This window comes from Rattus rattus, chromosome 1, assembly GCF_011064425.1.
Source record: "Rattus rattus isolate New Zealand chromosome 1, Rrattus_CSIRO_v1, whole genome shotgun sequence".
Taxonomy (NCBI): Eukaryota; Metazoa; Chordata; class Mammalia; order Rodentia; family Muridae; genus Rattus; species Rattus rattus.
The window spans coordinates 39,331,384-39,346,708 of record NC_046154.1 but is presented as its reverse complement, the minus strand read 5'-3'; the positions used below and the strand labels follow the sequence as shown (position 1 = coordinate 39,346,708).

General features: G+C 43.5%; 1 protein-coding gene across 3 annotated transcripts; it reads right to left on the bottom strand.

The window, feature by feature from the left end:
* Positions 1–24: 24 nt before the first annotated feature.
* On the bottom strand, positions 25–14,384 carry LOC116887346 (cytochrome P450 4A10). 3 transcript variants are annotated; one of them, XM_032888950.1, is made up of 13 exons: positions 14,157–14,347; positions 12,877–13,021; positions 12,214–12,258; positions 11,706–11,833; positions 8,266–8,390; positions 7,756–7,910; positions 7,240–7,346; positions 6,961–7,151; positions 6,751–6,884; positions 4,381–4,445; positions 4,166–4,242; positions 881–1,054; positions 25–616 (listed from the first exon to the last, which is right to left on the bottom strand). In XM_032888950.1, the coding sequence occupies exons 1-12, from the start codon at positions 14,343–14,345 to the stop codon at positions 886–888; spliced, it is 1,530 nt and encodes a 509-aa protein (XP_032744841.1). In that variant the 5' UTR covers positions 14,346–14,347; the 3' UTR covers positions 25–616; positions 881–885. The 3 variants fall into 3 exon arrangements, with proteins under 3 accessions (XP_032744841.1, XP_032744834.1, XP_032744846.1); XM_032888943.1 differs by having other exon boundaries at positions 26–541; positions 14,157–14,384; XM_032888955.1 differs by lacking the exons at positions 25–616; positions 12,214–12,258 and having other exon boundaries at positions 1,022–1,054; positions 4,166–4,225; positions 14,157–14,345.
* Positions 14,385–15,325: the final 941 nt, after the last annotated feature.

Sequence of the window (15,325 nt, the reverse complement as noted above, 5' to 3'; positions counted from 1 at the left end):
AGCCAGCATGAGAAGACAGATGCTGTGCAGGACACTGGACACTTTATTGGAGAAAGGAGGGAAGACAAAGAAACTTGTGTGAGGAATAGTCAGGTAGAGAGAGTCTATGCAGGGGAGACTTAGATGAATGTCCCAGGTGACAGTCTTGTGAAGATGATACTAGGCTGAATAAAGGCTTCACAATAATGTTCAGGCCTTGAGTTTTGGAGCCCATGGAACAAGTTGAATTATTCCTCATAATTCAAAAGAGACTTAGTAGGTTAGATGGAGTAAGGAATATTGAGATGGGAAATTATCTTGGAGTTTTTTAGTGGTCTTGATGATGTCATAAGAGCATTTGTAAAAGGGAAGGCATTTAGAAGAGGGGGTATGGGAAGGGTGCTGGCTTTAAAGCAGAGGAATATTCCAGTGCCGAGAAGGGTGATCTGTACTGAATAGAGGAGGAGAGGACTCTCTGAAGCACTCTTCTGAAGAAGGCTAGTCACACCACCAACTCAGCTTTCTGCCAGTGAAACTCATTTCAGATTTCGGAGCTCCACAACTGTAAGATAATAACGTTCTGTTATTTCCGACCATCAAGGTTGTGACCGTTGATTATTGGTATAATGAAGAAGTCCTGTAGGGGGAAAAGATGGTAAGAAGTGAAGAGGCAAGGAGAGAAGGATGGAGGATGAAGGAGGTTCAGGATCAGGTGCACAGTCAGATGTGGGTAGCAGGAGACCAAAAAACAAATGGGGAATCTAGAGGAGAGAGCGAGAGCGAGAGCGAGAGCGAGAGCGAGAGAGAGAGAGAGAGAACAGAAAGCAAGATGGTGACAGGAAGGGACGACAGAGGACAAGGTGCCAGGCTGCATGTTCATAGAGTCTGTCCTGGTCCTTACCAGAATTAGTGGAGCTTCTTGAGATACAGGTAGATCCCATTTTTGGACTTCAGCACAAGTCGTGGTAAGGGGATGGGGACCTTGGTGGGATCTGGCAGTAGCTCAAAGCGGAGCAGGGTCAGGGCCACAATCACCTTCATCTCACTCATAGCAAATTGTTTCCCAATGCAGTTCCTGGGTCAGAAAGGGAAAATAAAACTCATTAGCCTCTCACCTGTTTTAAGGGTTGACCCTTGAAGCATCCCAGAACAACATTCAGGGCCTACTGTCACAGGTTCAGTTTAATGGCTGTGATGACGGGTCATACCTACTTGGCTCTCCTGACTTTTTGACATAGCCTCAACATTTTTCAACGACACCTTGATCCTAGTTTTTCTTGTTTTAGACGTATGAAATCTGTTAGGACAGTATTTTAAGGACTACAAGTCAAACTTGTGACTCATTTAATAAGTTAATCGTTTACTCCATTCAGGAAGATCTAGCATATAGCTTCCACAGAGTGGAATCAGGTATCAGTAGAAAAGGACCTACAGGAAGACTGTGTTGAGGATCTTCAAGTGTCTACCCCATCTGCCTCCTACTTAGGGTACTCCACTTCCTTAATCCATCGGCCTCTATAGCCTTCCAACTCTATTTCAGAAATGTACACTATTCCTTCTTCAGTTTCCTTTCCTGGGCTTCTTTGGTCTCCCTGACTCTCCCTCTACACTGATCCTCTATACCTCCACCAGGTAGGGCTGTGTTCAATGCCTAGTTGCCTCTTCAGGTTCCATATCTCCAGTGTAGTGAGTCACAGCTAAGGTCACCCCCATTGATTTTTGGGCTCCTCTCTTATCCCAGGTCTCTGTCTCCTCCTGGAGATGCTCCCCCCACCCCCATCAGTTGCAGATTTCCATTCATTTTCATGGCCATCCGGCCATCTCTCCTGTCCTTCCCCATACCTGATCCTAAACCCCCACCCCCTCCTCTCCTTCTCTTCCTCCCAGTTCCCTTCCTCCATCTGCCTTTTTTTTTTTAAAGATTTTTATTTATTCTATGTATGTGAGTACACTGTAGTTTTCTTCAGACACACCAGATCCCATTACAGATGGTTGTAAGCCATCATGTGGTTGCCGGGATTTGAACTCAGGACCTCTGGAAGAGCAGTCAGTGCTCTTAACCGCTGAGCCATCTCTCCAGCCCTCCATCTGCCTCTTATGACTTTTATTTCCCCTTCTAAGTGAGATTTGAGCTTCCTTACTTAGGCTTTTCTTCTTGTTTAGCTTTGCTGTTGTCTGTATGTGAGATGTGTTCTTCTAACTGGGCTGCCTTGTCTGGCCTCAGTGGGAGAGGAAGTGCCGAGTCTCATAGAGACTTGAAGTACACAGGGTGGGGGATTGGGGGGGTGGGGGGTGGCGGCACTCTGGAGGCCCCCATCTGCTCAGAGGAGAAGGGGAAGAGTGGAGGGGGAAGGGGAGAATTGTGGGAGGGGTGACTGGAAGGAAGGCAGTAGAATGTAAAGTGAATAAATAAAAATATAAAATTAAACAAAACAAAACAACAAAGGTCTAGCTGCAGTTATACCCTCTACTGGCTGCTGCCCTCACCTCTTTCTTGCCCATCCCACTTCCTACTTAAGATCAAGCTGTTGAGGTATTTGAGGACCACCCCTCCCTTCATATCCCCTAAGCTCAGGTCAATGAGTGATTGGCTCTTATTTCTTTGATGACTGACCCTGCTCCTTCTAGGCCTCAAGGCACCACCTATACCATATTCAAGGCCATGCCACCATCAGGGCGTGGGATGATGCCAGGAACATGGAACATTCTGCAAACTGCTGAGTGGATGAGTGAAAGAATGGGGGAAGAATATATTTTAATCACAGATATATTTGTCTTTGTGGGCCACAGTTTTGAACTCTTAGAGGCAGGAATGGGATAGTATCATTATTTCTATATTTTTATGCAGCATAGCACTGGACACACAGGAGTTGTTTAAAATTTATTTCGCAGTTAAAATAGTTACCTTTCCTTGGTTCTTAAAATGTAATTCATGTGGATTTAAGGGATGAAAAAAAAATAGAACGAAATACAATAAAGATGAAAAAGCTTCTGACCAAAGCAAGCCATGGGAGACTGTGTCTGAATCCCAGCACTTGGGAAGCAGATGTAGAGGGACCATGAGCTCCAGACAAGCCTGAGACTCTGTCTTAGAAAACACCACCATCAGCATGGCTCGGTGAGTTAAGCTGAGTTACTACTGAGTTAAGACAATACTCTCCTGTCTTCTAGTGGCAGTGGCATGATTTGCAGCAAGTGCATTCAATCCTGAAGTTTGCCAAGTGTGTGGACATAGTCTGTGTCTGGAAGAACAACTTACTTCTAGCCTGTTCTGTGAAAACTGATTTGCCACTTCATGAATTCATGAAAAATAGGCTCAGAAAATTCTTCTTCTGCACCACCTTTTAAAATTTGCAGTGAGTTAGGTCCTGTGGAAGGATTTCCCTAGAAGCCATCAGAAAGTCTTTGTCCAGTTCAGTAGCTATTCAAGAGTGTCTTCTATTTCACTCCCAGAAACCTTAAAAATGCTGTTATATGTAAAATAGAGGTTTACTTCAGAGCAGATTACTCTCCTCCTTTTTAATGCCTTTTGTCTGAAGTTAGACTACATAGCCTCTAAGTGTACACTTGAGGAATATACATTATCTATCAAGCTTTGGCCATTGGGCAATTGCAAGAGAGATGTGAGCATCAACACGGATTGAAAATTGTGTTGGGAGAGAGAGCAAAGGTGGAATTAGCATACCCTGGTGTGAACCTTGCCTCAAATGACGTAATACTTCACTGGACAGTTGAATGTGGCAGACATGCTAGCAAATTAACTCCTTGCACAGTGATTCTAGAATAGAGAACTACCCAGGAATAGTGAGGGGTCAGATCGAGGTGTGGAAAAGACATGCCCTTTAAGAGCCCCCAAATTGGACATGCTGGACACCTGAAGTTAAAGTCATGTGAAAAAAAATCAATGTAAAGTCCTGCCCTTAAAGTGAGGGAAACATCAGAACACATGCGAGTTCATGCACTGGCATAGAAATTTGTTTGGCCAATGGGTTAATGTCTTCATAGTGTGTCCTGAAATGCTACCCTCCTTTTGTGCACAGACACATCCTCAAGAAGCTTCTCCCCCCCTCCCATAGCCACCCATCAGGATATACCCGAAGATGCCATATATGCATGAGATAAAAACCAAGGAATGGTGCAAAGATTCTTTACAGTATATTCAATCATCATACACAGGCTATCTCACCTCGCTCCTCCTGAGAAGGGCAGGAATGAGTGGCTGTGTCGGGGAGAGTCTGGTGCAAACCTGGAAGGGTCAAACACCTGCAGGGAGACAGCACTTCAGATAGAGGTCAAACCCTTGCTTGCAACTCACAATGGACAATATGCCTAGAGGTGGGGACAATAGGTGGTATTGATCTTGAGACCAACTCCTCTGCCCTCCTTGGGGGAACCTCCTACCTCTGGGTTTGGCCACACCTTCGGGTTGTGGTGGAGACCATAAATGGAGAGTGTGACCTGGATACCTGTGGGGCAGATAGAAATGTGAGAGAAGATGGGTTATACCAGGGGTGACTCCTTGGTTCCTGAGACAGCAGGGGATGATACGTTTGCACAAGAGGTTAGGGTGCTATAGACCATCACTTTCAGCACATGTGCATGAGTTGGAAACAAACCTGAGGCACAAGTGAGAAGTATAAAAAAATGGAATTAAAGAGAGAGAAGCAAAAAAGATGAACCTGGGTTTTGGGAATAAATAAAGTTAGAACTTAAATTTGATGAAGGATTTCCACTAAAGATGTTAAGATATTAAGATATTAAGTCCCCAGAGTGAGTTGATTTATTCTGTTTTTTTTTTCAGGTGAGTTACTAAAATTTCAGAGAGGGGTTATATATCACCAAAGCAGGATGTGGCAATACTAGGGTTTTGCCATAATGAGCTGTGAGACAAAGGGTGCTTTCCTGACATTGCAGGGGTCTTGTATTTGGTGATCAGTTCATCTCTGTCACTAACCCAAGTGCTTCTCAGAGACTGGACCACATATGACTCATGGCATGGGATTCATTGCTCTTTTTCACTTGCTTTGTCTCATAAAAGAAACACATCCCTCTAGCCCCTGTCTGATTCTCTATCTACCCTGTACATCCCAGTGTGTGTGTGTGTGTATATATATATATATATATATATATATATATATATATATATATGAATGAATGAAGCTTATTTAGCTCAGATTTGGAGCTGAAAGTTCAAACAGCTCTCTCCCTTGGTTGCATCCTATCATGGTGAGGACAGGTGTATATCTTAGCGGTCTCCCTCCTTCTCTTTCTAAAGCCACTATATAGAATAATGTGAGACCAACCCTAATGTAATCTATCCACTCCCAGGTCCTCTAAAGCATGTAGTCAAGCCAAGTTTATCCATCTCATCTTGGGGATGGTAAGTGGCTCAGTCCTAGAGCACATGCTTAGCAAAAAGGAGGCCTTCAGTACAATTTAGAGCACCACCATGATTAACATAAATTCACAAAAGCTTTCACCCTCCCAACCCCATTAACGTGTGACTCTGGGTATTACATAGCTGTATGAGTTTGGCAGGAAACAAATACCAAGCCACAGCAAAAGGTCAGCAGAAAAGAACTGTGAGGCTCCACTTCCAATGTACGCTAGAGACAAGATGTCAATCATCAGGGCGTGAGGAAACTCTGTTCCTTATTTCCTTCACAGACATCCAGAGAGACACATCGAAGATTCCAAGGAGCTCTGCAAGAAAAAACTCTTCCTCTTCTGTTTAAATTTGCCTGATTTGCTCTTTTTATTTTTGAAAACTCTCTCTCTCTGTCTTTGTCTCTGTCTCTCTCTCCCCACCCTTGTGTGTGTGTGTTCTGTGCCTGTATAATATAAATATATGTATAAATGTATAATGTAAAACTATTAGTGAAATAAGCTTGAAAAAGAGACCCTATTCACTATTTGGGTTAAGAATTAGGGCTAAATCTAGTTGGGCACCAGATCATTTTCTCTGTGTTTGATGACATAAGTTGTGTCTTCAGCAATAGGGTCTGACTATCAGGTTATGGAGAGTAACCGGTAACTTGCCTTGGCAAGAATCTGAGGTCACATTTTATTTACTGATCTATATATAAATAGTAGTTCTTTATAAAAATGTCTACACGTTATATCAAATGTAGAACATGATAAAAGATTGGGGATTGAGAGAAAGACCTCAATCCATATAAAAAAGGCTGTGTGTGGTGGCACATGCTTGTTATCCCACTGCTGGTGAGGTGGGGACAGGCAGGTTCCTACCTCAGTGGCCAGCCTAGCCTAAGAGATGAGCTACAGTCCAGTGCAAGACCTCCTGAACTGAAAAATCATGGTGGACAGTGCCTGTGGAATGACAACTAATGCTGACCTCTGCCTCCCACTTCTATGTACAAACATATGCCTGTGTTTCCAGCCCCAACATGAAAACATATGTGACAGTGAGGACATCTGAAGAATAAGTGTGGCTATGAGTTATATGGTGTTGGCATCTGGAATTGAGTCTGGAAAATGTCATTGTTCCCAAATTAGAATGGATGCTTCATGATGAGATCATAGATTCAAAAGAAGAAGGAATGTTAGCTGATGAAGAATGCTTTCAATGTCATTCATGCAAAGTAGCATTTAACTTTATAGGAGGTCATTTAAGCTTATTACTGTACTTTATGAGTAAGAAGCATTATTTACTGAAAAGGAAACGGCACTCAGAGGGATTCAGAACTGTTGAAGGACACAGACTACTGAGCATCCATTCTCTCTGGGATGAAAGGCCTGGGAAATTCATACCCTTGGGTAAAGAGCGCCCATCAGGGAAGGTGACAGATGTGCTGAGTTCTCTGACAATGCCTGGAACAGGTGGGTAAAGCCTCAGGGCCTCCTTGATGCACATGGTGGTGTAGGGAATCTGGTCCAGGTGATCCCTGAAATAAAGTCCATCCTGGAGGTCAGGTAGACTGGAGACCCAAAGAATAAGGGCACTTCTACTTGAACTCTTACCAGGTAATGGAGGACCCATCCCCCAGGACACTCTGAACTTCCTCTCTGCATCTTTGTTGGTGCTCAGGGTGTGTGGCCAGAGCATAGAAGATCCAGGAGACTCCACTGGCTGTGGTGTCATGACCCTCGAACATAAATGTGTCCACCTCAGCACGTAGGTCCTTGTCAGACAAGCTGTCCCCATTCTCCATCTGAGGGAAGCAACAGGCATCATCAGAACTATACTTGTTCCTTGTGTGTTCCCAGGCAGACTCTCAGGCCTCTGCTGTACATACTCACTCTGGCAAATAAGAGGATGTCCAGAAAATCCAAACGTCTTTTCTTCTTGACCTTTTCCAGCTCTCCCGCATTCTGCAGCTGATCCTTCCTTAGCTTGATCACACCATCTATTCCAGAACATCAATTATTCCAAAGACCTGAGAGCTACAGTAACCCCATGTAGCTACATGTGTCTCCTTGCCTGAAGCTATGTGCACTATATAGGATTGGGTAGGGTTAGAGGACCAGTGTGATCTGACGCAGGTCAGAACTCTCTTAGCACCATGGGCAATAGAAGCTCTGCTTGAGTTGCTGGGTCAGGTCTCACTACACATTACCAATATGATGACATCCACTTAACACCTGGCATTCTGACATTCCAACTGCTAACATTGTCAGTGTAAAAGTAACTAGCATGTATGTGACCCAGGTCCTATAGGGGGATGTACTGAAGGGTCTGGATCTGCCTCAGAAGTCATCAATAGCCCCCTTGAGCTGATCCTAGGAAACAAGGGAGACAGAAGGCACAAACAGAACCTGTGTGATCATGGGCAAGTTGACAAGCACGGTTGAACAAGTGGCCATTGGAAGAAAAATTATAGATGGTATCATTCTGATGAAAGATGTTCCTCACACGGGAGTGAAAGAGGTCATTCAAGTTCCCAATGGCCTGGATATAGCTCTTGTAATTTCTGAAGAAGAAGAAGAGATAGAACAGATTAGACTGTAGAGCTCTCCAACCCACAGATAGTACGGACTCTGGGGAGATTTCTATATGATAAGAAGAGACAACACTGAGGCACATAATTCTGTCTCATAACCCTTGTAATTTTCAAGCTGGTAGAAGGTGGCATGAATGTCTAGGATTCCACCTCAGCTAGGGATCAGTGGTCTTTGGATTGGGATAGGATTCAATTGGGTCAGGGATTGACCTGGGACTGGGATAAGACTCTTTATTGAGTATCCAAAATGTCCCACATGCATCACAGATAAATCCATATTAGTTGGTAAGATCAAAGGCCCTGAAGATCAAGGGTTGTCACTCACCCATCCACCTGAACACTGCCATTGTGGCTGAAGGCACACTTCATGACAGTGTCTAGGGTCATTAAGGAGATATGTTGAAAGATTTCTATAGAGGAGTCTTGACCTGCCAGCCGTTCCCATTTGTCCTGTAGTGGGAAGGGAACATTGACTTAATTTCCCTAGAAAATATGTGCTCAATAGACTGAATTCTTTCCCTATATTGTAAGATACTATGTTCTAAGTTATTCAATTTTGATAACAGACGTTTTACAGACTGCAAAACAAATCTTTGTGAAAGGACACCTATATTCTTGTAAATTACTTCAAAATTAAATATAGAAACTCATAAGAAAGGAAACAAGTTTCACATTTTTTCAGTTAGTTAAGATGTTTTACCTGATAAGCAATTCTGTTTTTAGGAGATTAAAAAGATGATACATCAGTAATTGGAGAGCTCAGCTCAACCTGAGATAATGGTAGGATTTCTACATATAGAGCATAAAAAAACCCAAGTAGCCACGAAGGCATTTCTAATGGGGGTCCCCAGTGTATTCATCAAAAGCTTGCTGAGAACAATTGACTCATTATTGTGGATGAATGAAAATAGCCCCTATAGGCCTATAGGAAGTAGCACTATTAAGAGGTGTGGACTTGTTGGATTAGGTGTGACCTTGTTGGAGAAAGTCGTCACTGTGGGGCAGGCTTTGAGGTCTCAGATGCTCAAGCTTGACCCAGTGTTTCACTCTCTTCCTGCTGCTTTTGGATATGATGTAGAACTAGCAGCTACCTCTCTTGCATCATGTATGCCTTTGTGCTACCATACTTCCCATCATGATAATGGACTAAACCTTTGAACTGTAAGCTGGCTTCCATGAAATGTTGTCCTTTATAATTGGTTGTGTGGTTATGGTGTCTCTTCACAGCAATGAGACCTTAATTAAGACAGAAGTTGGTACCAGGAATGGGGTATTGCTGCGATAGACCTAGCCATGCTTTGTTTGGAGTAATGTGGACTTTGGAACTTTGGATTATAAAAGCATTTGAATGATTTAAGTGGGGCTTAATGGGCTGTAGTAGTCGAAGGACGGTGGGGCCGAGGGCACTTGGAATTGTGGGGTCCTGGCTCAAGAGGTTACAGAGGAGAAAAATTTTAGTATGTGGCGTAGATATCTCATGATATTTTGGCAAAGAATATGGCTGCTTTTGCCCTTATTCAAAAGGTTTGCCTAAGGTTAAGGTGAAGAGTTGGATTAGCTGCATTGGCAGAGGATATCTTACAATTGCCTGGTATGGATTTTGTTGTATGGTTATTAGTATTCGCTCATGCAAATCTACAATGAAAAGGAGCAAACTGAGAAAGAGAAAAAATACAAAAATGCATACTTTGAGGAGAAAGGAGGCACCGGGAAGTAGACTGTAGCTAAGGCCTGTGTTGAAGGAGATAAACAGATTAGAGAAAAGCTTGATGCTAAGTGGAATAAAGGGAGCGGTGACCTCAGACCAAGATCCCACCCAGATAAACTTCCAATTTTGGAAAAGAAATTAAAGAAAAGTGAAAAGGAATTAAAGAAAAGCCCAGGGCCAGGCCTGGTGGTGCATACCTTTGATCCAAGCACTCAGGAGGCAGAGGTTTGTGGATCTTAAAGTTTAAGGCTGGCCTGTTACACAGATTGAGTTTTAGGACAGCCAAGCTTAGGCAGTAAAGGAAACCATCAAAACCAGCTGGTGAAGATGTAATTGGATGAGTATGAGAACTTGGCAGCTTTGGCCACATGGTTCTGGTTTAGAGTCAAGGAAAGAAGGAAGGGATTATGGGATTTCCCTCCTTGTCTAAGGAAAGCTGCTGAAGCCAGGCACGTGTGACGGGTGTTCTTGCATAGAGGCTTAAAGAGGTTACTGTGTGAAGATGTGAAGATGAAGCCACAATTGTCTTGGAAGCCTACAATGTTGGAGATGCTGTGAGCTGTTTGCTGAGCAAAGCTGCTAACAGGGAGTGGAACCAGCCAACAAAGCTGAGAGGAGTTGGAAATCAGAATAGCACTTTGACATAAGACATTGAGATGCAGAGTTTGGAGTTTGCCAACGTTTTTCCAGTCTTGCTTTGGTTCAGTATTTCTTCACCATGCTGCCTTTTCTCCATTTTGGGATTGTAAGGTATATCCTGTACATGTCGGGAGTATGTCATCTGTTTTTTTTAATTTTGATTTTATAGGGGATTAAAGTTAAGAGATTGCATGAGTCTCTTAGACTTTGATCTTCGAACTTTTGAACAGTGCTGTGGTAGATTATAAGGACTTTTGAAGTTGAACTGATTGTATTTCTGCATTAGGAAATGGCTACAAGCTTATGGGGGTCAGGGAGAGGAATGTGATTGGTGGTTTGAAGGAAAACGGCCCTCATAGGTCCCTTAGGAGGTGTGGCCTTGTTAGAGTAGGGGTAGTCTTGTTGGAGGAAGTGGTCATTGGGGGTGGGCTTTGAGAACTCAGATGCTCAAGGCACACTAGTGTCTCACTCTCTTCCTGCTGCCTTTGTATCAGGATATAGAATTCTTAGCTACCTCCCTAGCATACCATGTATGCCTGTGTTCTACCATGCTTTCCACTATGATGGCAATGGACCAACCTCTGAACTATAAGCTAGCTCCAATGAACTAAAACAGTCATAACCCAGAGGCCTGTTGAAAGGTGGTGGTATGGAAGGTTTGGCTATGACAATGTGGATCTGAAGTCCATCTCTCTGACTCAAGTCCATGCAGAAGCACTAAGACCCAAGGGAAACCCCAACTAAGTATCATCCTGGGAAGTCTCTCTAAAGTTGAAGATTTGAAGAAGGAGAAGATGCTCTGATGCTCTTTACATTGGGCAATAAGCAAGTATGGCCATATCCTAGTACCTGGAATATTTCTATTTTAACTATATGTGAAGAACCTGTATTCAAAGTAGAATACATATGTAAAGCTTGTTGATGCATACACTGATTAGGTGAAGAGAGAGATTGAGAGAGAGAGAGAGAGAGGAGACTATAAGCAGAGAAGGAAGAAGAAAAAAGAAGATGAAGACGATGAAGACAATGATGATGATGATGACGACGACGACGACAACGAAGAAGAAGAAAAAGCAGAAGAAGAGGAAGAAGCAGAAGAAGCAGCAGCAGAAGAAGAACAACAAGAAGAAGAAGAAGCAGAAGAAGCAGAAGAAGCAGAAGAAGCAGAAGAAGCAGAAGCAGAAGCAGAAGCAGAAGAAGAAGAAGAAGAAGAAGAAGAAGAAGAAGAAGAAGAAGAAGAAGAAGAAGAAGAAGAAGAAGAAGAAGAAGAAGCAGAAGAAGAAGAAGCAGAAGAAGCTGCAGCAGCAGCAGTAGCAGCTATGGTATCTGTGGCAGTAGTAGTAGCCAAAGCTGCAGCTGATGTAGAAAGAACAGCAGAGCTGAGGGGAATAGAGAAGAATAAAGTTAAATGAACTCACTAGCATCAGTCGAATGGAGTCAGCCATGTTTTTCACATAGGGTTTCAGAATGTCATAGTGGAAGGCTGGGGTTAGCATTCGCCGGTGCTGGAACCACGGTTGTCCATTCAGCAAGAGCAAACCATATCCTGGGCAGGAGAGAGGTGTGTGTATATGTGTGATCAAATCAGAGAGACCACTAAATAAATTGGGGACAGGGAACTATGAAGTGTTAGAGATAATTCTGAAGAATGCTACAGTCCAGAACGTGAATTTCCCAGCTAGCGGCACTGGCATACATGCTGTGATTATGAGAGCTGTGAGATAAAACTCGCAAAAGAGTTAGAAGGAGGCAGATCACACTGATGTTCAGATAGGACTGTTTGGAGAAGTGAAGGGTCAGAAGTAGAGATTTGGGGGTAGACCATGACAGTGGTAGTCTGTCACATCTATTCTCTGTGAACCAGAGACACAGCACTTGGAAAATCCAATTAGAAGTAGACCACATTCCCAACTTAGACATACATACCAATCCAAGGAGCTAGCAATCTGTAGACGCCATTGGCCTTTGGATCTGAAAGGGAAACAATGACTTAACAAGAAAAGGGATTAAAAGGCAGCTGTGGTTAAAGGCACGAGTTTCTATGATGTTTTAAGTGCTGTCTGTTGGCAAACTGTCTGAACTCACTGCCCAATTCCTCATATTCCCTTCAAACTCTGTCCTAACATTCAGGCTTAGGAAGGTTACAATTCATGTTCTAGTAGCTGGACTCCTCCATGGCTGAGATGCTGAGTTGGTGAGAAACAGTCCATGAGATCAAAGTCAAAGAATGGAACAAGTGGTGTGTGTGTGTGTGTGTGTGTGTGTGTGTGTGTGTGTGTGTGTGTGTGTGTGTGTGTGTTTGTTTGTGGTTCGTTTATTCTACGAGTCAGGCAGGTAACAATTAGAGATTTCAAACCTGAAACAATTAACTAGACTTACCATCTTAATTTGAATAAATAATAAAGAAAGACAAAGACATTAGGCTAAGAGATTTGACTTTTCAGTTCTGAGTATTGTTGGCCATGTGCTGGGTTGTAGTCTGGAAGAATGGTAGAGTGTGGAGGGTCACGCTCTTCTGGAATTTGACAGCCTAGGGCGAGTACCAAAGAGGAATGTGCTTATGTCTTCACAACAGCATGTCACGCTCACCTGATCGCCCGAGAATCACCTTCATGTAGTCAGGGTCATAGACAACTAAGTAGGCTTTGCTTCCCCAGAACCATCGAGGAAAGGCACTTGGGAAATTCTCCACGCATGTCATAATTTGCTGTAGTTCTTTGTCACCTTGAAACTGCTGTTGAGGGAAAAAGAAGGTAGTGGGACTCTTGATTATTTTTTGGACTGGAGACAAGAGGAGACCAAACACAGGAACATAGTTTTGGATTTTTCTGAAGCTGTCAGGAGGGTGAGGCAGTTCGATGAATTATCTGTGCCATTACTCATGGCTTTGCTGTACGAGGGCTGATCCTGAGGGAGATTTGAGAGTCCTGGTGGTTGGAGCTGTGTTCCTCAGAGGAGCCACAGGGTCGGCTTCTCAGATCTGCACAAAAACACTGCATACCCAGGTCTTTCTAAGAGCATCTATTGCACAATCCTTTGTTGAACGCCTTTCTATGTAGCCTCCTCATTGGCTCTGTACATTATTCCCTGGGGTGACAGTGCAATGGGTCAGTATTGTCCCTTCCCAGCCTACAGGCTGCTATCCCTTTCTAGAGAATTTCATAATCTGTTCCTGGCTCTTGAGCTGAACTCTGTGGTACAAGGAAATAAATTCAATCTAAGTAGCTTACAGTGCAGGGTGTGTGGGAAGGAGAAAGGAGAGCTAAATGACCCTGCGGGAATTCTAACATTAGTGCTGTCATCTGAGGACCCTCCCCAGCCTTTTCCTTTAATGTGCCATGACTTTGGGATTTCAAATTTGGACTTCACCAATCCTGAAAATACTCCTAGTCTGGGGCAGCCACCCACTGATCCCAGCAATGTGAACCCTTCCTGTGCCTGATAGCTTCTAAGATGTGCACTACTGCTCTACCAAGAACCCACAGGGGCAAGGTTTTCAACTCATTGATTCATTCTCTGGCAAGCCCTGAGCTTGGGAGAGAATAGCGGTAGGTAACTCACTAGGTAAGGAACTACTTAAAAGTTGTTTGAGAACAGCAGAGATATTAAAGGTACTCAGCCAGAAGAGGAGGGGACTAGGTAAGACCAACAAAAGCTTTCAAAGTGTGGGGTTATCAGTACAGAGTTGAGCAACAGCCAGACAGGTTGAATAACCCTATCGTTAGGATGGTGTGCCTCAGCCTGAGCTGGGTATCTCATGAGGTACTTGGAATCCTTATACATCAGGCTTTGTCCTGTGAATTCGATGACCAGTCTCTGAGACACCCATCTTCCCTGCTCTCCCACCCATCCTTCCCTTTCCTTCATACCTTGTGCCCAAAGAACCAGTGGAAGGGAGGTGATGGGAACTGCTGGAAAGCCTTGAGTAGCCATTGCCTTTGCAGGTAGAACTGGACTGCTTTGACCAGCAGCAGAAGCAGACCAAGCACGGAGGCCACTTGGAGGAAGCCAGAAATGCTGCCTGTGAAGCGGGTGGGGCTCAGTGCAGAGACACTCATGGTGCAGCCACTCCTCAGTAGCTGCCCTCACTCTCACAGATCCTTTCTGCCTCTTGCCTAAATCCTGTAAGGATTGCCCGCCTACCTGTGGGAGGGAGAAAGGTGAGGCAGACCAATCTTGATCTCAAAGTTCAGTTGGCAGGAATGATTTACCTTGGGAATCAGAGACATGATTTTTTTTTTTTTCAGCTGACAGTGGCTAATAGCCAGACCTGCACCCATTTTCCTCTCTTTGTGCTAGTCAAGAACATTGACTTGTTTGACTTTTATTTCCCTTTTTCATTGTATTTGGCATATACACTTATAGGATACAGTGTGATATTTCAACACCTGGGTACTGCACATATAGGTTAAGCAGAATAATCATAATTTCCTTAAATATTCATCCATTTATTTTTTATCTTTTCTTGAAACATTTAATTTAATTATTAAAAATCAAACAAGGTTGTCAAATAAAAATAAATATCTCTTGTTAAAGTCTTGTGTGATATGGGGGTCCTCACACACTGGCTCTTTCCCAAGCTGCATAGCTTATGTCTGTGGCTTTATTTGTTGCTCTTGTGAGGTCCTTGAGTTTCCACAGCAGACCCAGCACCTACATAGTTTCTTCTGAATTGTCCATGCCAAATGGATGGTGGCTGGTTGCTAATTCAGACTGGAAAGCATCTAGGCACTGCTGCTCTTCTCCATCTAGGTAGGCCAGTCTCACGGGCAGTCCATGCCTTGGGATGCCAAGGGCTCTCTCTGGTGCTTGTTTTGCTTTCCTGGAATCAATGGGTTTCTTTCCATCCCTTAGCACCTTCTTGTGAGATTTTTTTTTGTAGATAGCATACAGTTGAATTTCATTAAAAAATCCATTCAGTCAACCTAACACTTGGAAAGTTTAGTCCATTTATGAAAAGTTTCTGCTGTAGACTCTAATACTATTCTACCAAGCCCATGCTTATATGAGACTTGGCATATTTCTTTTGGTTTGAGAC

What these genes read in the sequence shown, in the direction of transcription:
- LOC116887346 (XM_032888943.1), bottom strand. Translation starts at nt 14,345, where the DNA reads ATGAGTGTCTCTGCACTGAGCCCCACCCGCTTCACAGGCAGCATTTCT. An exon ending in GATGGGTCCTCCATTACCTG is followed by an intron (nt 6,885 to 6,960) that starts GTAAGAGTTCAA and finishes ACTTTATTTCAG; the next exon opens with GGATCACCTGGACCAGATTC. An exon ending in TGGGCGCTCTTTACCCAAGG is followed by an intron (nt 4,446 to 6,750) that starts GTATGAATTTCC and finishes TCTGCCCCACAG; the next exon opens with GTATCCAGGTCACACTCTCC.